This window comes from Pteronotus mesoamericanus, unplaced genomic scaffold (assembly GCF_021234165.1).
Source record: "Pteronotus mesoamericanus isolate MK-2021 breed Mesoamerican mustached bat unplaced genomic scaffold, CSHL_Meso_final contig_82, whole genome shotgun sequence".
NCBI classification, from domain to species: Eukaryota; Metazoa; Chordata; class Mammalia; order Chiroptera; family Mormoopidae; genus Pteronotus; species Pteronotus mesoamericanus.
The window spans coordinates 7902320-7923638 of NW_026555265.1; the positions used below are offsets into that span (position 1 = coordinate 7902320).

Consider the following 21319-nt stretch of genomic DNA (forward strand, 5'->3'; position numbering starts at 1 on the left):
TGTATGTATTCCATATATACATCCATATTTTCTATCAGAGGTTCAAAGGGATCTCTAACTTGCAAAGGGTTAAGAACTGCTGATCATACATTCCCATGATTTTACGGGGAATGTAGGGAGCAGGGAGACTGCGGCTCAGAGCGTAAAGCCCAGGGCTCCGGGTTCCTGGGTGGGTACTTTGACTGTTAAGGCAGGGCCTCTCCTTTTTAATGAGTGAAAACCCTGAGTCAGAGGAAGGAGTTTCAGGTGAAAGCATGTAACGCATAAACTGGCAGGGCGGGGAAGGCATTTCTCTGGTCTCGATTTGTTCCCCTGAACTCTTGAAGTCCTGAGTCTGGCCCATAACTCAGAAGAATCCAGGCTTCTCAATCTAGCTTCAGCTCAATGTAGCCCTCTCCTGCTGCCCAACAAGCTTACTCTGAGGACAAAACCCACTCACACCTTGATTTTTCATTTATTCACAGCCCACCCAAGCCCTGACCTTCTGTACTTTCGCGTTAAGGGCTCAATTAATTATTTACAACAGTGGAGAAAAGAAAGAAAGAATAATAACTTGGCCAATGAAGTCCAGTGCAAAGAAATGGGACCTGATTAAGCTACGGACACATCTGAAAGGAGGAACTTACATAGACAAATGTCAGGTTCTGACTTGAGAACCAAAAATAAACAGCCTAAACAGGGGGCACAGAAAAAGCGACTCAACATCCATCCCAGGGGAAAGACTTATTGATGGTAACAAAAACTGGAGACTGCCCACAAAAGGTAATGTGACCTTAGACTACATCGATAGAAGAATTAAGTGTAGAACAAAGAATCAGGCCACTTCTGTAGTGCTGTACAGTGTAGTGCTGTGCTGTGCCTGAACTTCAAGAAGGGCAATGACAAAGTGATCTCTTAAAGGCCTTTGATGGTAAGGGGACCTGGAAACCAGAACATCTCAGCCCTGCCGTCTTGGAGTGACTTACAAAAGGTGAAGCTCGAAACCCTCCCGGTGGCATGCTGCGTAGCACTCATTTATAATGTGTGTACTCCTAACCCCAGTATGTTTCAAAATGGTGTCACAGCCCAAGTGTCAGAGACTTGGGCACGAAATTAAATGCTCACAGCCTGGCAAGCCCAAAACAGTCCCTGTCATTTCCCCAGCTGTGAGGGTATGGATGAGGTTCCTGCTGAGGGCCCATCTCTGACCTTCTCTGAGTCCGCATTGCCCATCTGGGGAGGGGGCCTCAGCCAGCCCCGGGAAGGGCCAAGCGCCAAGGCAGGGAGAAGGAGAGCAAAGATAATTCCTGATGGGAACAGAGCCACTGTTGTTGAAAATGGACCATACTCAGCTTGACAAATACTGCAAGAATTTGCAGATTTTCCTTTTTATAAATCCTCATGTATGCAGAGCCCACCCCAGCACCACATGCAGTAGTTTTCTGTTTTCCAGCACTTGTTACTGCCAGAGACAGTACTGACTATTCTAAAAGACCTCCAAAGAGCCCACCTCAACCCCAGCTGCAGAGCCCTCAGGGGAGGGAGGGACCACCAAAAAAAAAAAGAAAGAAAGAAAGAGAAAAAAACCCCAAAAAACAAACAGGGCCAGAGAGCCAGCGAGGCTGGGGGATTTCCAGTGAGCGTTGCAGGCAAAGGCAGCAGCCCAGGCCATCGGAAACCCAGCACACAGCAGCATAATAGCCCACGCCGCCCAGTGCCGCTTGGCAGCCATGACAAATGCCAGTTAAAGACCCACAAAGCCGCCCTAATTACACCCTCCTCTCCCAGGCGGCAGAACGCATCCTCAGTCACTGCAGCGACTCAGTCCAACCCCTAGGCTGGGAGGGGGCACAGTCTAGCGTCTGTCGCTGGCTGGGGAATTCAGTGAGCCCAGCAGACAGAGAGCTCACCTGGGCACTCTGACGCAGTCTCTCCCCAGGAGTAGAAGCGCTGGGAGCAGGCGCTCTGGCTGTGGGTCTCTTCAGCAAGAACAGCCTGTGATTCATGAACAAACACATAATTAGCCTCGAAGCCCTGGACTTTGTTTGTCGGCGGGTTGGGACTTTTGGGGTTTAATACTATCGTTCATGTTCCCTAAACACGAGTTTCCCTGGGAGGAGATGACTTCTTCTACCAATGCCACAGAGCAAAGCTTTTGGAAAGAGCCAGGCGATGAATGTGTTACTCTGGTCTTGATACTAAGCTTGAGTGTGAATCTAGGCAAATTCCCCAGATCTTGATTTCCTCTCCTGTAAAGACTTCCAGGGGCCCCTGGCAGCTCTGACATCTTCTAATTGGAGACAGAAGGGAGATTTGACCTGAAGCCCTGTCATTCTCTTCATCCTCTCTTCCTAACAGGCCACACCAAACTGCCAGCAGCGCCGTCTCACCCAGCCTTGCCTTCATGCCAAGGCCTGAGGAGCTTGTACCCATCTTTTGGCCCCGCTTGTGCCAGGCAGGGCAATCCCACTTGCTAATTGGTGCGTCTTCACAGAGCCAACAGCCATTTCACGGTACCCAGGAGCTCAGAGAGGCCTTAAGGAGCCTCTGGTCCTGGCTCCTCCCAAAACACTTGGGGGAAATAAGGCCCAGAGAGAGGCCCTCCGTCCCTAGCTGGTGCCGTCTCCCCACCAAGGTCTCCCTAAACATGGCCTCGTCTTCAAGGAGAAGTGACCCTGTCCAGCTGGCCGAGATGACAGGTTTGGAATTGTTGAAGGGTGGCTCCTCCCCTCACCCTGCCTGCCAGTGTCCACCCCCCCCCCAGCCTTCTCCTAAGTGCCAAGTGCTTAGGGTCTGAAGGCATGGTCTGACAGGGAGGCTCAGTGCATCCAGGCCTCCCCACCTCACTAAAGAGGGGTACTGCACCCCCCGGCCCCATCAGTCCATAAAAATCACCTGGAAGTGCCCGGGAAGCTTGCTTGCTTGCTTGCTTCATAGAACTGACCTCACAGTGTTGTGGCTGTGAGGATTAAATGAGTTAAGACACATAAAACCCTTGGATTTCTTCTTGGCACAAAAAGAGGACTCAATAAATCTTATTTACAATTATTATTCATTCTGCTCTGGAGTAAAATCAAGGTCTCCGGAGGTTCCCCCCACAGGAGATTCCAATCCCCAAGTCTGAAGGGCCCAAGATCTCCAAGACCTTGCACATTTAACAAACTCGCCAGATATCTGTAACGAAGGTGTCCACGGTCCACACTCAGAAGCATGCATGACTCAAGGCCTAGACCAGCTGGGACCCAATGCTCATGATCTGCATCATTTAGTGTCAAGAACAGAGAGACTGACCCAGGATCGGAAAGTCCGAAGGCCAGGCCCCAGGCCGAGCCAGCTCCCTGGATCAATATTTCCTCTAGTGGCCCTTTCTGCATCCCCGTCAGGAATCCAGGCTTTGTGCTAAGTTAAGCCCAGTAGAAGAAGCTGTTTTCAGAAGCAGTGCTTAGAGCCCAGAGCAACAGAGGTGAAAGGACCTTTTGAGACCATCTTGTCAAACCATACGGTCATTTTGGATACAGGAAAACTAAGGGACCCAGGAGGAGGAGGGGACTTGCCCAAGGTCACACCATCGGTTGAAGATTCCCAAGATCAGAGCTCTCTACCTGAATTTCTGAACCTTGTCACAAGCCTTCAGGACCTTGTTAACCATGTGTCTGGCAGTGCCTGGAAGGGAACTAGAGGTGGCTTTGCTCCCTCCATTCCCGAATGACCTCAGGCTCCTATACAATCCACCCTCCAGCTGCCCAGTGTTATGAGCAAACAAGTTGCGAGTTGCTCTCCCAACTCCCAGGCTATATGGTTTGCGGGATGTTCTTCCTTAGAGCTGCTCTGATATTTGTGTTTGCTAGTTCCACCTGAGTGGCCTGGAAATGGACGGAAGGAACGGAAAGGGTCACCACAGGAGTTGATCTCCACACTCAGCCCCATTGGGGGTGGTTCCCAATTTAGGAATGTTCCCCCTCAAACACAAAGCATCCCAGATCCCCAAAGGAAGACTGGCCACGCCCTCATCTTCCACCTGAATCAATTGTTGGCTCCATCTCTTACAACTTTTCAAAACCAAAATATTGTTCGTTTGTTTAAGAAAGAAAATGAGTAAGAAAAAAGCAAGCCTTTTCCAGCCCCAGGGTTAGAGAGAGAGGGCTTCCTGCAGAGGCCCACATAGGGCTGTAATTAGCTTGGCAAAAGCAGCAGAAGGTGCTGGCAGATTTGCCAGCCAAGCAGGAGAAGCTCCCACTCAGGGCTTTTATTAAAGAAGTCAGGGGAGACGGCCCCTTCTCAGGGTAACACCTGGGGGCCCCAGTTAGATGAAAATGGATCAGTCCCTCATCAGAGCATCTTGGAAATGGTTTCCAAACCCTGTGTCCCAGAAGCCAAGGGAGACAGTGAAACCAGAAGCTGCAGCCCGTCTTTCGTGGTCAGGGTTTAGAGAAGCAAATTGCCATGTGTAATCACCGCCTCTGAGTGCTTGCTGGCAGGATCAGCGTAATCGGCGGGACAACTCCTCTCCCGTCTCTTCTTATTTCTCTACATCTGGACCTACTCCAACCTGTGCCCCAACCCCATCCCCTCCATTTATGGAGCAAGCCCAGGTAATGTTCCCTGGACCTAGGGAGAACCTTCCATGGGTGCCCTAACTCGCTGCCGGGTCTGCTCAGAACACTTCGCCCTGGCCGACCTCTCTCACATGCTGGTCTCATCACTGCAGAGCCCGCCCAGCTGACTCAGGACCACAAGCACATGGGACTGTCTGGCCCTGAATGTATCCCAGATGTTCAGTTGATGCAGAGTAAAAGAAATGACAGCCATTTAGAGAATTTCTAAATTAGGAGCCAGTGGCACTGACACATCATCTGAAAACCACCTGAGATACAGTGATATAATCCCAGATAATCCCCAAGGACAGGCAGGAGTGTGACAGACAGGCATCCAGCACCTTCAGTCTGGGTGACGTGCCATCCAAGAGAGAGTCGCAGCCTGCCCTGAGGTGACATACTTGGCCCTGGAGGTAGATTGTCTCTCTCACACTTTGGCTCTGGTGGGCTCTGGAAAGTTCTGGTTTTCCACTGTTGGATCCTTGGCTTCGCTCCTGCCTCTACATTTGAGCAGAGATGCTGGTAAAGGTACAACAGTCACAATATTTTTTAAAAATCCTTACCGGAGAACGAAAGGGGAGGGGAAAGAGAGACAGAGATTGAGAGATGGGGGGAGAGAGAGAGAGAGAGAAACATCGATGTGACAAGAGAAACATTGATCGATTGCCTCCCATTCACACCCAGACTGGGGACCAAACCCGCAACCCAAGTATGGGCCCTGATCGGGATTAGAACCCACGACCTTCTGTGTATGGGACAACGCTCCAACTAACTGAGCCACACCGACAAGGGCACAACAGTCCCAATTTTACATGCACAGCACCTACATCAAGTCCATCTCCAGCCCTGACTCTCCCTGCTCAAAGCCAGCAGCCTCAGCCACGCCCCCGACCCCGCCTGGCAAGAGGGGGAAGCTGCCACCGTTGAGCCGCCTAAGCCCCACACAAACTTAGAACCCAGAACAGTTATGAGCCCACAGATGATTGTCCACAACTGGTGGAAAACCAGGCACCAGCACATCTGATTTTGTAGCAACTGTAACTATGAAAAGAGGAGAGATCCTCGGCTGGGAAAACCCCCTGAAGCAAAGTCTCGGGGGTCCTGTACAGACCCAAATGCAGGGCAGGCCACTGGTGGCCCCCGCAGTGAGTGCCAGGGAGGAGGACATGGGTTCAAGTAACCTGAATCTCCTCAAGAAGAGAAACTCTTCCCTCCGTGGAGCTAGTATCAGAAAGAGGAAACTCAATGGGTAACTCGTGTGATAATTTGGTCAACTCCGATGTGCCTTGCCGGTCTTTAGAATGTCTTCTCAGCACCCCAGGTTGACCTCCTGGGACGGTAAGGGCAAGTGAAGGCTGGTCACGGATCCAGAGCAGGAGCCGGCGGCTCCCGGCGCGCGGGGCAGTGTGTGCACGCTACGCACCCCTCCGGCGGCGCAGGCTCTACTTGGCGGAGCTGAGAGCATCATCCCCAGGCACCACGCCAGCCCTGCCCCTTCGGGAGTCGCTTGCCAGGGGAAGGGGTCAGCAGCAGATGGGGGTGGTATGATAGCCAGGTCTTTCCAGGCGGGCAGCGGCGAGAGGGGAGAGAGAGGGCCAGCCCACCTACTTACCAGCAGCGCGGCGCCCGCCCGCCCACCGTGGACCACAGGGAGCTGGAGAGCAGGAGGAGGACGCAGGGCGGCTCAAGGCTGCAGCATGAGTGCTGCTCGCCGTTCGCTCCCGGTATTTAAACGGTCCCGGGCGTGAGTCACTGCAGGGGGCAGTGTCGGCGGTGACGGGGAGGGGCGACCGCGCCGCTGCAGCGCCCCGACGGGCAAGGACAGTCGCTTCACCAAGGGAGCCACACCTGCCTGCTTAAGTGCAAGGGGTTCTCTTCTTTTGCCACATAAAAAATTTTTTTTAATTGTATTTTTTTCCACTACCATTTATCCCCCTTATCACCCTCTCCCCAATCCCCCTCCCCCGCCATCACCACGCTGTTTTCCATGCCCATGAGTCCTTTTCTCTTTTTGCCCAATTCTCTCCACCCACTAACCCTCTGACCCGCCCCCCACCCTCGCAAGAGCTGTCAGCCTGCTCTCTATCTATGCACTTTAAAAAAATTTTTTTAAAGAACACATTTTCTTCTTCTCTCATTTCCTCCAATGTTTCTTTTGGACTGGCTGCATCGGCTATTGTGGCTGTAGAAAACAACTGTGTGGCTCTAGAAGAGGCATTCATTCTTTCCTTTTTATCTTAAACTATATTTGAGAGTGATTTCAAATGTACAGAAAATGCACGAGAATAAAGAAACATTCTTATTTGCTTAACGCAATTCACCTATTGTTACCATTTTGGAAAAATCATTTCATTCCAAAGAAGAAGTTAGAGCTGTGGCGTCCCTCCTAAAAACAATGTGTCACCTCCCTTCTGACATCACCCAGTGTCCCCTCACTGTCCCCTCACACACACAGCAGTCAAGGGGCATATCTGAGACGAGGGGCTCCCTGCGCCCTTCGCCCCTGTGTGGGAGCCCACGTCCAGCCATCCCTGTAAGGTCCAGGAAACCACTTCTATCCGTGGCGTCACCAGGAGGGCTGAGGAAGAGGAGAACAACGTCATAGTTGGAGGGACGGGAGGCTGCCATACCCCTGCTTCTCCTCAAAGAAGGAGCCTCAACTAGATCTGAGCTGCGTTTGACTACGCCGCCTGCCCTCCCTGGCTCAATTCACCCTCTCAGTCAAGTGGGGAGAGTGACTTTTACACACAGTGCCTCATGGAATGCCAAGAACCTTAATTAATGTTTGTGCCATGCTTTGAGATCTGTGATGAAAGGAAAACATAAAAGTGCATAGTGTTATTACTGAAATAGTCATTTGGGTGGCTTGCCATGGTCAAGCCCTCTGCCTGAATCATGCCACATGCCTCCTCACCGTGGCACCATGATTCAGAGCCAGAAACAAAAAGTGCCCTGTCTGTGAGCCCAAGTGACACGTGCCCAGGCGGGGTAGACGCTGCTTGGAGTAGGTCTCCACACAGCTCCCAGCCCAAGGCTTCAACACAGCCTCCCTTCCCAATAATATCCCACGTGGAGAACTACTTCCCTCCTATGAGCTTGGTACCTCCACGTCCCAAAACTGGGGTCTTTAACTGCATTTTTATAGAACCTGCAAGAATAAGAATGCCCCCTTTTTACATTCTTTCCTTTCTTTCTAATCCTAACATTCAGTCACTCTGTGCCAGGCCCTGTGCTGGAAGCTGTGTACGAGACAGGAATGAATCAGATACATTTCTTGCCCATAAAGACCTGACACTCACTGGGAAGGAAGAATCGATGAAACACGTTGATGAAACACCTACTGTGAACCAGAGAGCCCACATTTATACATTATTTCATCTATACCAAGTTTCTCAGCCTCGCCACTATTGACATTTGGGGATAGAGAAGCTTTTGTTGTGAGTAGCTGTCCTGTGTGCTGTAAGATGCTTAAAGCATCCCTGGTCTCTACCCAACAGACACCAAGAGCTTTCCCTCCCCTGCCAAGTCGTGACAACCAAAAATGTCTCTGCTCTTTGTCAAATGTCCCCTAGAGAATCAAAACACACACATGCACGCGCGCGCGCACACACACACACACACACACACACACACAGAGTCAAGACCACTGGTCTACCAAATAATTCTGTGAGTGGGAGTGATAGCCCTCATTTTCCAGATAAGAAAACTGAGGCCCAGGGCAGTTAACTAATTTCCCCAAGGTCGCACGCTCAGTGACGAAACCAGGCTTCAGCCCCTAGCTTGTGCACTGATTATATGCTGTTTTGCCACCATTGCTGGGTTGTGTGCTCCGATGCACATAACTACTATAAATGAGAGAGAGGCTGTGCAGGTTAAGAATTGTGAGATGACACAGGGAGTGGGGTTAGTGGTAAAACCTTCTTCAGGTTGAAAAATGCAGGTGCCTTTGAAGGGACTGGGCTTGAGTTTCATGTAGAAGTTTTCCTCAAAAGATGAGTGGGCCCTGGAAATGTGGGGGGAGTGAGTTAAGGAAAATCATCACATCACAGCAAGAAGGGGAGAGGGCTCTGGACCAAAGACTGAGCTGGGCTGGAGCCCAGGCGTGTGGCAGGCTTCACCGGGGAGGTCTGGGATACCTCCCCACGGTGTGCAATGTCCCTCTCCTGGCCATAGGGAACCAAGGAAGGCTTTACAGGAGGGGAGAGGCATGGTCAGGCTGCAGGACGTATAGTATGACAGGGTTTCCAGGTCTCACAGAGGACCCTGGGGGGCTCCACAGGGCATACAGTTTTCAAAGCACTCTTATCATCCTCTTTGGTCCTTGTGCTAGGACATGGATTTCAACACTAGCCAGGCCACCCAGGAAGGACCATGTTTCCAGGCTGAGGGCAGCTGTAGGGTTTCAGCTACAGGACCTTTGAGCTTTAGCCCACTGAGACCCCCTCTTTCATTAGGAAGGACATTCTCTCTCACAGAGAAAACAAAATGGCTCCAGTCAGCCCTCAGTAGGTGAAAGTAAAAGCCTGATTCACCACCCGCAGGCCCCAAAAACCTCAGGGCTCACTTTCCAGCCCCCGCCAGGAGAACCAGAAGGGCCAGGGTTGCCTCTGGGCTTCAGAGAACTCTGATCCTTTCCACCTACACACGTTTCTCTAGTCGAGTTAATAAGCATAGAATCTAGAGAAGTGGAGGTCCTGTGAACCAGCCTCCGCAGTGGGGACGAAATCCTTTCATAGCGCCCTCGAGAGATGGGGCCGTGGCCCTGCTCTGCCCACTTTGTGGATGGGCTGGGCAGTATCATAGGGGGAGGTCCCCCCTGGTAGACTGGCAGGATAAAAAAGATGGAGAACCTCCAGGGTTGACAAAAATGCGAGTGTTCTTTATTGATGGGAATATTAATTGTTAGAGCAGTAGCTACCAAAATTCAAAATACGTAAACCCGTTCGCCAGCATCAGCGCCAATAAGCAGACATGGTCCCGAGTGTGGATACAAAGCTGTACATTTGAGAACGCTCAGTATGGCCTTTTGGTAATAACAGATCAGTGTAAATAATGCAAATGTCCATCCATAAGACAATGATTTCATGCTTTGTGAACATCCATACCCAAGTAACCAATTAAAAAAGATTGGATGCATCTTGATTTCCTGAGAAAGAAAATATATCCAATGTACTAAGTGGATTAATATATAGGGTGGGGCAAAAGCAGGTTTACAGTTGTGAGTATGTGAAATGCAGTTTATTCCTGTATTATTATTTATTAATTTTTGTATCATTTTCCATACAAATCACTGTAAACCTACTTTGGGCCCCCCCCCCGGTATATATAATATGATTGTACTTATTGGTTTTACAGGAAAAAGCCATAAATGTATAACTCTTCAGTTATATTTTAACATATGGGAAACATAGTGAAGAAAACAATCTCACTCTTTATCAATCATACTAATATAAAAAGATGGTACAAAACATCAGTTTTCCCATCAAGTGACCCTGCAGTGCCCATGGAGTCAGTGGCAGATGGGCGTCCAGGGCTCCCTCTGCCCGTGTTCCCCCTTCTCTCCTTCCCCAGGTCACTGCTCTGCTCTCACCTGCTGCTCCTCTCGCGGGGGCCCGGCCGCCTCGGGCACAGAGAAGACCACGGGACCACCAAGCTCCCAATAGGCAGCCATGGTCCCATCTCATTCCCACTGCCTGGCTGTTCTCTGAAGGAGGAATTGTAGGTGGTTCCTCAGAACGGTGAGTCTCAAAGACCAGCAGGCATCCCTGCTGTTCAGGTGGACAGGCTCTCATGGCAGAACTGAAGGAGTGCACCGCCAAGATCCCTGCCAAAGACCTACCCCCACACAGATGAAGAGGAACAAAAAAGAGCTGTGCGGCGGGGAGAAAATGTCATCCTGTTGGGAAACTCCCTGTCTGGTTTCAGGGACTGTAACCCTGCCGACAGGCGGGAGGGCCCCAAGGCTGGAAATGATCAGGGAGGCCTTGGAGAAACAGGCCCCTGAGGAGACATAACCTTTCCCCTCTGGTAGAGACATAGCTCCTGCCTCCCTGCTCGGCCCTGTGATGGTCGCTTGTTGATGACGGGTAAGACCCCTGATGGAAGGGGCAACCTAAGCCAGACATCGGCCGGTATGGGTGCAGACAAGGACTTGGGGAACACACTAACGGGCAAAAAAGCCCGTACTCCTTGGCTCGGCTTGGACATGGCCAGAGTCCTCATTCTTTCTGAAAGAAGTCCCCTTGTCTCTTGGCGGCTCCCTCCCTGCACCTGGCTCAGGCTCGAAATAAAACTGGAGATGGTCCTAAACAATATCTGGTGGTTCCCAGGGAAATCAGGCCTAAAAGTAAATTCTTTAAAGTGTGCTTTGTTTTTACCTCAGAAGCAATAGCCAGCTCAGGCTGGGAAGGAAATTTGCATTATTCACAGACCCTAAACCTATACCCTTAGGCACTCTTGTGTTTACTACGCTCTCATGTTTAGTCGTCTCTCTTGTTTACTAGTCTCCTCTCAGACCCATATAAGTCGCTGTGTTCCTGCCATTTGTTTTCTTCAAAATATCACCCATTTTCTGTGAACATTAACACACGGATGTAATGAGAAAACCTGTGCATTCCTGTTACCTGGCCCCACTGATAACCCTTTCAATAAAAGCCTTTGAACAAAGGGACTCGGGGCCTTCCCCACTTGAGGAGTGTGTCACATCCCCTCTCCTGGCAAACAGAGAAGTGTTTGCAACGACTCATGTTTATTCCCCCATCCGTGACGCTCTTGGGACGGGCTCTGCGGGATTCAGAGTCCCTGCTCCCATCTGGGCTGGTCTGGACAGTAACCCTCAGATCCCGGAGGGCCGTGCTCCCTGCGACGTGCTCCATCCCCCCGCGGCTGTTGTTGCTCAGAGGAGGACAAGCAGGGACCCATGGCGCTCCCTGACGTGCCACATGTGGCATCATCCAGCTAGATATCTCTATGGATGTGCATATATGTGTTTCTATACACACATAACACATGTATGTGTGTTTATATACACATGTATATATGTAAGCATATAGGCATGTACAGACACATATCTGCATATATACACATATGTATGTATATATGCTTATTACACACAAAAATTTCTTCTTCTATATCTATATAGCAATATTTAGAAATGAATTTGGATGGATACACTCAAAACTGCTACAAGAGTGGAGGGAAGGACCAGCGAGGAATGAGGATTTCTTATAACTATGTGTTGTTTATGTCCCATTTAAATAAAAGTGAGATGCATGCCTGAATTGCATCTGACAATTAGAACAACCACTTTCAAAGACAAAAAACAGGGATCACAGGGTGCGGAGGGTGGGCTCCGGAGGCGGCGGCGGGTGCAGCACTGGGTCGGGTGCTGGCTTGACAAGACCAAACCCGCAGGAGAATGGACAGTGGAGTACAGAGAGACGGAAGGGTCTTGGGTTTGATTGACGATGCTTGGCGAGAAGATGAGCTGCCCTCCGAGGACGTTGCAATACCACTGAAGGAGCGTCCGGAGCCTGAGCGGGACCGCGGTGGCGCTGCAGAACCCGGTAAAGAAGAAGAGACGAAGTGGACCGCCTTGGCCTTACTGTACCTGCACAAGAACGTTCCCCCTGAAAGGAAACTGACACCTGCCTTCTTTTTCATGGATAGATTTAAAAAAAAAAAAATACATAGATGCAAAATGTTTTCTTTCAGTCCCCTAATTCAAATCTTTTAGTGATAAATCAACACTCAAAAATGTATACCCACTTTGTTTATGACAACAAAGCACAATGTGCGAATACTCACCAGAATGAGAAACAGATTTCCCAGGAATGCAGAATATTTGGCTCTTTGAACCTAAAGTTCCTCATTCCCTAGCTTGTGTTTAAACATGTTCGGTTAAATATTTGCCTTTAACTCTAATTTTGCTTTATTGTCAGAGTTTAACATTTCCCAACTTCTTATGTGTGTCCTGTGGCAGGTGACTGAAGACATGAGAGGGAAGGCCTGGGAAGGGGAAGCCGACATAAGGCGGACCACTAAGCTCCCCTGCGCCCCCCTGAGGGGGTGTAGGGAGCCTGGAAATGTAATCGACATTTAGAAGCACATTCACTGACCACTGGGGTTCCTGAGATGCTCCATGATGCTTTCAAACCTGGATACATTTACAAATTAAAGAGTATCTGACAGTTCCCTCTACTCTCTCTGCCACGTCTTTTGATGCTTCTAGAAAGGTTCCTTGGCTAGGTGGATTACTAGTTTTATCCAGTAATGGGATTTGTCTTCTCAAAGCCCTCTGAGACATAACTGTAAAACCATGGTCAAAAAAACAAAAAACAACCCCCTCCCAACATCAGTATTTACTTATACACATTTGTATGAGAACTAATATTTTTAAAACGTATTTATCTCCTGGAATTATTTACCTTAGTTAAGTGGTATCTGTCTTGTTCTCTATCTAGATTAAAAACTCCATGGGAGGAGGTCCTGGTTTATACTTCTGGGTCCATCACTGAAAAACTGAAAATACTGAATAACTGAAATCTCTCTTTTCAAAACAAAAACAACAACAAAAAAAGACAAAATACAAAGTTTTATTTATTTTTTAATGTTTCATTTTTTGACACTAAAACTGCCCCCCTGGAATCTATACCAAGTGGCTCTCTTCACGCTTTCAGACCCCATGGTGACTGTCTGGCCCCTGGACCAGCCCTTCAGACATTTGGGGCCCAGACACAGGCACACCCCATTCCCAAGCCTCCTGCTCTCCTGCACCGTCAAACACGTCACACACAGTCCCTTCCTTCACCGTCCTGGATGCTCACTGTGGAGGCCCAGCCTCGACTCAGCAAATGGAGAGTTCATTAAGAGGCAGGCCCTGGGCTAGGTATCGATACACAGAAGTGAATTCATTCTGAGGGGAATTTAAACCCATGAACAGCCATATTCAAGTGTAAGGCATGTATAGGATGGGGCCACACAAGGGAGCCACCGAGCCTGCCTGAGGCTGAGAAACACTGGTGGGAAGGAGTCTCTCCAAGGAGGTAATCCTTGGGCTGGCCTGGTAAGGTGAGCAGGTGTTTGGGCAATTTGGGAAGAAAATAACGTTTGCCAAGGTTGAAAGGCATGAAAGACCATGGCACATTCAGCATGTGGCAAGGAGTTCAAGGTAGGCAGAGAGCAGGGTGCATGTGAGAGCTTAGTAGAAGCACCATTCTGGGGAGAATGCAAGAGACAATGTATGAAGGGTCTCATCGATTGCGGCTCATTCTGTAGGCCATGGCGGGCCACAGGAGGGTTTGGCCAAGGACAGATGTGACTATGGTGGAATGTGGGAACATCAGGTTGGTGTAAGGCAATAGATTTCAACCAGGGGCTATCTTGCCTCCCTCCTGGGGAAAATTTGGCAATGTCTGGAGATGTTTTTGGTTGTCCCTACTGGGTGAATGCAAGTGGCATCTACTAAGGACAGAACAGAGATGCTGCTAAACATCCTCCAGTGTAGAGGACAACTTCACAACAAAGAATTGTCTGGGCTGAGATGTCAATAGAGCTGAGGCTGAGAAACACTGGTCCGGAGAAGATGGATGGTTCTGGCAGGGGAGAGGCGAGGAGGGGGAGGAGGAATAATGGGGACAGGAAGACCTAATAAAAAATTCCAGCTCAGATGGGCGATGATGAAAACCTGAGCTAAGATGGGGCTCTGACAATGGAGAGACGGGACTGAATCAAGAGGTAATATGAGGAGTGAAATTGGTAAAACATGGTGATGAATTGACTATGGTGGAGTGTGGGATAATACAGTGGGGCTGTTACCATTTGGGTTAAATCACCATCACAAGGTGAGCCAAAACTAGCAAGAGCTTAAGCAAGGTGGATATTTGTTTCTCACCTATGGCTGGGATGGTAGCTTGATGGTATGAGGGGCTGACATTCCATTTTTCTGCTCTAACGTTCTAAACCCACGATTGCCATCTCACGTCCAAAATGGCTGCTCCTGCCCTGACCAGTGTGGCTCAGTGAGGTGAGCATTGTCCTGTAAAGCAAAAGGTTGTCAATGCAATTCTTAGTCAGAGCACATGCCTGGGTTGAGGGTTTGGTCCCTGGTTGGGGCGTGTATGAAGGGCGGCTGGTTGATGTTTCTCTCTCACATCAATGTTTCTCTCCTTTCCTTAACTCTCTGTAAAAATAAATAAATAAAATCTTTAAAATTAAAAAAAAAGGCTACTCCAGCTTCTCCTTTCATATTCATATGCCTGCCAAAGGAAAAGAAGGAGAGAGGAAGGAAAGGGCTCAGTTTTTCCACTTCAAGACATGACCTAGAAACTATCACATCCCTTCTGCTCACATTGCATTGACAAGAACTTAATCATGTGGCTGTCCTTACCTGCAAAGGCAATGTAGTCTTGAGCTGAGGTCCACGTGCAAAATTAAAACTTTTATAATTATGTGAGGAGGGCAATTAGGAGTCCACGCCACAGGTAATGAAAGAGAAAAATTCATGAAGGGAAGTGGCCAGTGTTTTGGCATGGGTGACCGAGTGGATGGTGGATACCATGAAGAGCACAGGAGAGAAGAGGAGGGGGCAAGGTGGCGGGCTCATCTTGAACAGGCCGTGGGTAAGTCCTGAGAAACCACGATGTAGACTTCAAACTGAGTCTGAAATCAGATCTGAGCACGGGGGAAGGTTCTGGGTGGCAATCAGGGTCTAAGAAGCCATAGATGAAAAGAGCTTGTCCAGAAATGGGACTAAAACTGGAGTCGACAAACTGCTGCTTTTAAAGCAGGCTCTCTGCACCTAAAAGACTGAGAGGGAGATCAGCCTACAAATTTCCCAAAATTGCAGTCAAAGTAGTAGAAATGTGCTGTGCATGTGTCCTTTTCTGGGGAGACAAATTATGACTGTCATCAGGTTCTCAAGGGGTCTGCATGTACAGAAAGGTAGGAAGAGGGTTCAAAAGGCAGGCTGGGGCCCCCGATATTACATGGGCAGGCAGAGGAAGAGAGCCATCTCAAGGGACCAAGCAAGAGCAGTGCGGGAGCATATAGAAGCAGCAGGACAGGCTGTTTGTAGCACGGGGAGCACAGAGCTTTAAGAAGAATGTGCTGGCCTGTGGACAAAGCCCACGGTCAGGGATGTGAGGGGTGGTGGGGGCTGGGGGGAGTAGAAGGAGCAGGTGCAGGAGGAATCCTGTAGCAGACATGGGGCTTTGGGGATGACAGAGGACTACATATGTCTATAAATTGAGTGGAAATGTCCAGTGGAGAGGGAGGGATTGAGATGAGCAGAGAGAGAGCAAATGCTATTTTCTTCCTGAAGCAGGTTCCTGACGCCCACCTCAGCACTGCGGTGTGGTCCCAGCAGCAGGAGCAAAACTAAGGGCTCGGGCTTCCGGGGTGGTTTCCAAATCCCAGATCTGCCTGTCACTGGCTGGGATGTCAAAAAAATTAGTCCACCTGCCTGAACCTCTTTGTCCCCACGTGTAAACCTAGATAACAACACGCCTTGTGCGAATGATGAAAGGCTTGGGAGAAGGTCCTGTGTGACAGGCCCATCTCAGGTCCCGAAGACAGTAGATACGCTGTGAGCGGGTGTGCCCCTCTCCCCTCCTCACCCCTTCCTTCTTACGGGGTGCTTTCTTGCAGGAAAAGGGTAGTCTTTGAGGACATGACTTTATAATCTTTCTAATTGTCCCAGAGGGGCAGAATTTGGTCTATTTAAAATATGGCACACCATCCTCACATGGGAAGAATAAAGACAGAAACACTAAAAACATATAAAAGAATAATAGTGGGACACACAAGCAGACAGTCACCTTCTTAAAATCCGCAGTGACAGCTCCCAGACTCATGTCCACCCATACCTGGTTATTAGTGGTGTTCCTCCTGAGACGAGTGTTATGAGATTTGCTCTCTGTCCCCAGCATTCTGTTCCTGATGACGATGTGTTTGGAGTCATGAGTGTTCCAAGGAGGCTGTTTGGTCGGAGGTTGTCAAGCCTGGGAGCAGTGGGTGGAGGAGAGAGGATTTCACGCTTGAAAAAGCAATCCTCAAACAAACAACCCAATTAAAACAGAGGCAGAAGACTTGAGTAGACGTTTGTCCAAGGAAGGTATACAAATGGCCAATAAACACACGAAAAATGCCTAACATCACTAGTCATCAGAGAAATGTGAATGAAAACCACCATAAGATACTACTTCATACGCATTAAGATGGCTACTACCCCAAAAGGAGAAAATTATAAGGATTGAAAAGATGGGGGGAAATTGGAGCCCCTTGTGCATTGCTGATGAAAGTGTAAAATGGCACAGCTGCTGTGAAAAACAGCATGATGGATCTTCAAAAAACATTGGATGTAGAATTACCATATGATCCAGCAATTCTACTTCTATATATACTCAGAAGAATTGGAAGGAAGGTCTGAAAGAGATATTTGCACATCTATGTTCATAACAACGTTATGCACAATCAAAAGCCACCCACGTTTCTATTGACGGATGGATAAACAAAATGTGATACGTATATACAATGAAATATTACCAAGCCTTAAAAAGAAAGGAAGTTCTGGCGCATGCTACAACATGGATGGACCTTGAGGACAATATGAGAAATGTAATAAGTCAGTCACAAAAGGACATTTACTGTATGGCTCCACTTATATGAGGTACCTAAAGTATTCCAATTCATAGACAGAAAACAGAACGGGGGTTGCTGGAGGCTCTGGGAGGGGGAATGGGCAGTTAATGCTTTACATTTGGGATGATGAAAACATTCTGGAGATGGATCAGGATGATGGTTACACAACAATATAAATGTATTTAATGCCACTAAACTGTACATTTAAAAACAGTTAAAATGGTAAATTTTATGTTATGTATATTTTACCACGTGAAAAATCAACACTTGCATCAAGTTATACTGGAGAATTGAGGGCCATTCGGTAACTAGTGAAATGTTTTTCTATGAAATTAGAAGTTAGGCCTTTCTGAAAACATTATCAAAAATGCAGAGCACGGAAACCCAACCTGAGTGAGCCTGTCCCCAGTTCACCTGGCTGTGCACAGGCCATTGAACCCACCCCTCTGCGCCGGGCTGAACTCAGCTCCCCTCGGTCAGCAGGTGTGTCTAAGCTTTTAAAGAACGCTGGCCTGCCGGCGTGACAGGAATATGAGCCATTTTCTCTCCTCTATAATTTTGTCTTTTATATATTTTCCGCATTTTCTGCAACTGACTTGATGATTTTATAATGAAGAAGACATTCCTTCAATTCTCTGTATTTTAAAGACCTCATCCTCCACTCTGGCCCCTGTAAGCAATAGTGCAATGTTTCCCAAGAGGGGCCTCCACCCCCCAGGATAAGTGCCCCCAGTGTAATCTCTTCTCGGGTGAGTCATGCTGGTAGGATGAGGTGGATGGGTCCACAGTCCACGTGAACAAATGTCCCACAAACCCTGTGGCCATCAGCTGGACTCCAGGCGGGCACTCTGCTAGGGGTCTGCACAGAGAAGTTGGGGTGATCTTCAGTCTTTACAGTTTTTTTTTTTTTTAAGATTTTACTTATTTTTAGAGAGAAGGGAAGGGAGGGAGAAGAGAGGGAGAGAACCATCATACATCAATGAGTTGCCTCTCACACACCCCCAACTGGGGATCTGGTCTGCAATCCAGGCATGTGCCCTGACTGGGAATAGAACCAGCGACTTTTTGGTTTGCAGGCCAACTGGCACCCCATCCATTGAGCCACACCAGCCAGGGTTTTTGGTTTGTTTGTTTGTTTGTTTGTTTTCAGTGTGGCTGTGGAAAGTTCAGTCCCAGGGGCCTGAGATACAGAGACAAAGAACTTAAAGCACCCTAAACTAAAACCAGTTTTGACCTCGTGCAAGCAATGTGTCCTAAAGGGACAGAGGAGGGAAAGGCTTGTCCACGCAGGAGAGATCACAGAAAGCGTGGTGGGATGGGTGCAGGGCATTGGAAAAAGGATAGGATTCTGAAAGTGTTGAAAGGGGCCGGTGGGGTGGTCCAGGCCAGGGCTATGGGGCGGGCAAAGGCTCAAAGGCCAGAAAGGGCGCTGTGCTAGGGGGAGTGAGCTTCCTTCCACAGGGAGCTGGATTATGAAGCCTCTGTCTGCCAGGCTTACGAACTTGGGCTTTTTTCCACAGGTGACGGGGAACCAGGAAGGATGGTGGTCATTATGTTTTTCGTTTATTTTATCAACAGACCAGTCCAACTGGATCTAATGGCCTCAGAATCTGCCTTGTCCTTCCACCATCCTGGAGGACAGTCTGAGACTAAGCCAGGTAAGCTGGCCAAATGACTATTTAAACATTGTTTTTCAAAGAGCCCATCCGTCTCTTTTCCTCAAAGGGATTTAGTGAATTTGAAAATAGACAGTTAGCAACTGGGGGTGGGTTGGGGGACAGGGCTAGTTTCAGGAAGAGGAAGGGAAAAGTTCTTTTTGGCCTAAAGCAATTTATTCGAGTTACATTTAATTGTACATTTTAATATGAGACTTACAAATTTTATGCCACAATAAAACAGAGCAACCTTTGAAATGATTAAACTAGCAACTTCGTAGTCCTTATGGCCAGAGCAGCTTCCAACGCGTCACTGCACCTAATTAAAGGTCAGAGATGGATGCAGTAAGAGCTGCTGTGTTTTTCTTAATTATTACATGAATGAACAGGTCTGTTTTGAACGGCCTACATGACTGAAGTTTGCATAGAATTCTACACAAGGACACGTGGACTCAGTTCAGGAAGCCCCATTCTTCCCCTGCTCCCCCTTTGGGAAACCAGTCTTGCACATCAATCCTTCTGCAATTCTTTTCAGTGTATAACCCCCCCAAAATAGGTAAATGCTGTTACCTAGGTAAACAGGTTCAAGAACACATGGAAGGCTAGTAATCCAGAAAATGGACTTTAGCCAGTCACTTGCTCATATGAATATCAGTTTTTTCATCTATAGTTTGGGAACATTACATGAGATAATCACTTATGACAGCTCATTTTTCTATAAAAAAAATGTAACTTTTTACCTTGTCTCACTTGATAAAAGAGAAGAAAGGAAGGCAGGAACAGAGGAATGGAGGGAGGGAAAGAGGCAGGCACACATTGCTCATGGTCCATATTTGCATCCACCTTGACTGATTTCAGACCCTCTTGACTTGCACTGTGCATCACACACATCAGCGCTCGGACCAAATAGCTGTTCAATAAATGTGAAATCAGACCCCCTTTCTGGCCTTCTCCCACTGTGCAAGCACATTAAATGAACCAAGATGGTAGCCCCTGTTGATCTGGAATTAGAGAAGGTAAAAGAGGGTCTTGAGCATGCAGATACTTCTCTCAGGAAGCTTAGGGGACCGTGCACAAGAATTTCAGGTGAGGCCATAATTTTGCAGAAGAAGAGAGACTCCAGGGGCCTGGGGAATGGTTTCACGAGTCCTAGGTGGGCCTGGTCTCCTTAGGCTGGGTGGGGGTTAGTAGCTCTTCCAGGATAGGAGCCGGTCGGGCCGGGTCCAGTTTAGTGTGCAGCGATTGCTGGCCTGTCTCCTCTTTCTGACCTCCAGAGCCATTTTTGTTGTGCTTGGAGCCGTCAGGGACTTAGTTCCCTAGTCAGTCCTGAAGAGTGCGTTTCCAATTGGAGCCCCTTCAGGAGGCTGCCTGAGCTCAAGCGTCTGTAATTCTGCCTCCTCACTTGCTTTGAACAACTCCAAGGCCAGACTGTGTTTTGGGGCTATTTATTTGAGTTCATACCTTGAAAGGTCACAGTAGCTACAGTTCAGAAAGCCAGGCATTCTCACCGCAATGTTTGTTTCTGGCCTTTGGCCCCCACATCCTTTTTTGGACTTGTCAACAACAACAACAACAACAACAACAAGTCCATTAAAGTTTTCCAAATGAAATGTATCAGAAGGAATTGGGCTTTTCCATTTGTTCAAACAATTGCTTATATATCTGTTACTACTCAGGAACATTTTTACCTCTAAGAGTGGTCAAGATTCTCACACCACTACCAACCCCAAACTATATGCTTTTGGGGAGGGGTAAGAGAAAGGCAGGGATTGAAAAAGACCCAAAACCTCATGTAGTTTAAATCTATACTTTTCTAGAAAAGGAAACTGAATTCCAGAAAGGTCTCAGTCAGAAGTTGGAACTAGAATCCAGTATTCTCTTTTTTGACTTTTAGTTTATGTTCTTCAGATGAGCAACAAATTACTTCTTAAGACAGTTACTTCTGGCCAACCTTTGCATAAGAAATGAAACAAATGAAATAGTTGTTGCTCCTCAAAACAGAAGCTGTCTGTTATTGCTCTCAGGGGGAACAGCGCTAAATGATAGTAATGAGCCCACATTCCACTGTGAGAGCCATCACCTGAGTCCTGGAGTGACAGACTCCTCTCTGGCATTGCCCATTTCCCTACTGGCAAATTAAGGGAAATGACTCAGCGTTGCTTCTGACAACAGCAGACTCTGAAGACAGGAATGCATGATGGTGCTTGTTACAACTCGGGATGTAGCATGAAGGTGGCAATGAACAAGTGGTTAACAGTATGGATGGAGATCCAGATGGCAAGTAACAATGAAGAGAAAGCTGGCTTCAAAGCCAAGTAAGGATGACCCCTGGACACTCCCCCTGCTCCGACCCACACACTCCATCCCTTCTGCAAGGAGTTTCCTCACATTAGGACAGAGCTGTGGCGCTTAGAACTGGTAACTCTAGGTAGGTCAGCTTCCTGGTCGTGT

The 21319-nt window shown here is 48.3% G+C and overlaps 1 protein-coding gene across 1 annotated transcript; it reads left to right on the forward strand.

Annotated features, from left to right (window-relative positions):
• Nucleotides 1–11991: 11991 nt before the first annotated feature.
• On the forward strand, nt 11992–21187 carry LOC129079789 (anaphase-promoting complex subunit 13-like). The gene is made up of 2 exons (XM_054585050.1): nt 11992–12222; nt 21041–21187. The coding sequence occupies exons 1-2, from the start codon at nt 11992–11994 to the stop codon at nt 21185–21187; spliced, it is 378 nt and encodes a 125-aa protein (XP_054441025.1).
• The last annotated feature ends 132 nt before the right edge of the window (nt 21188–21319 follow it).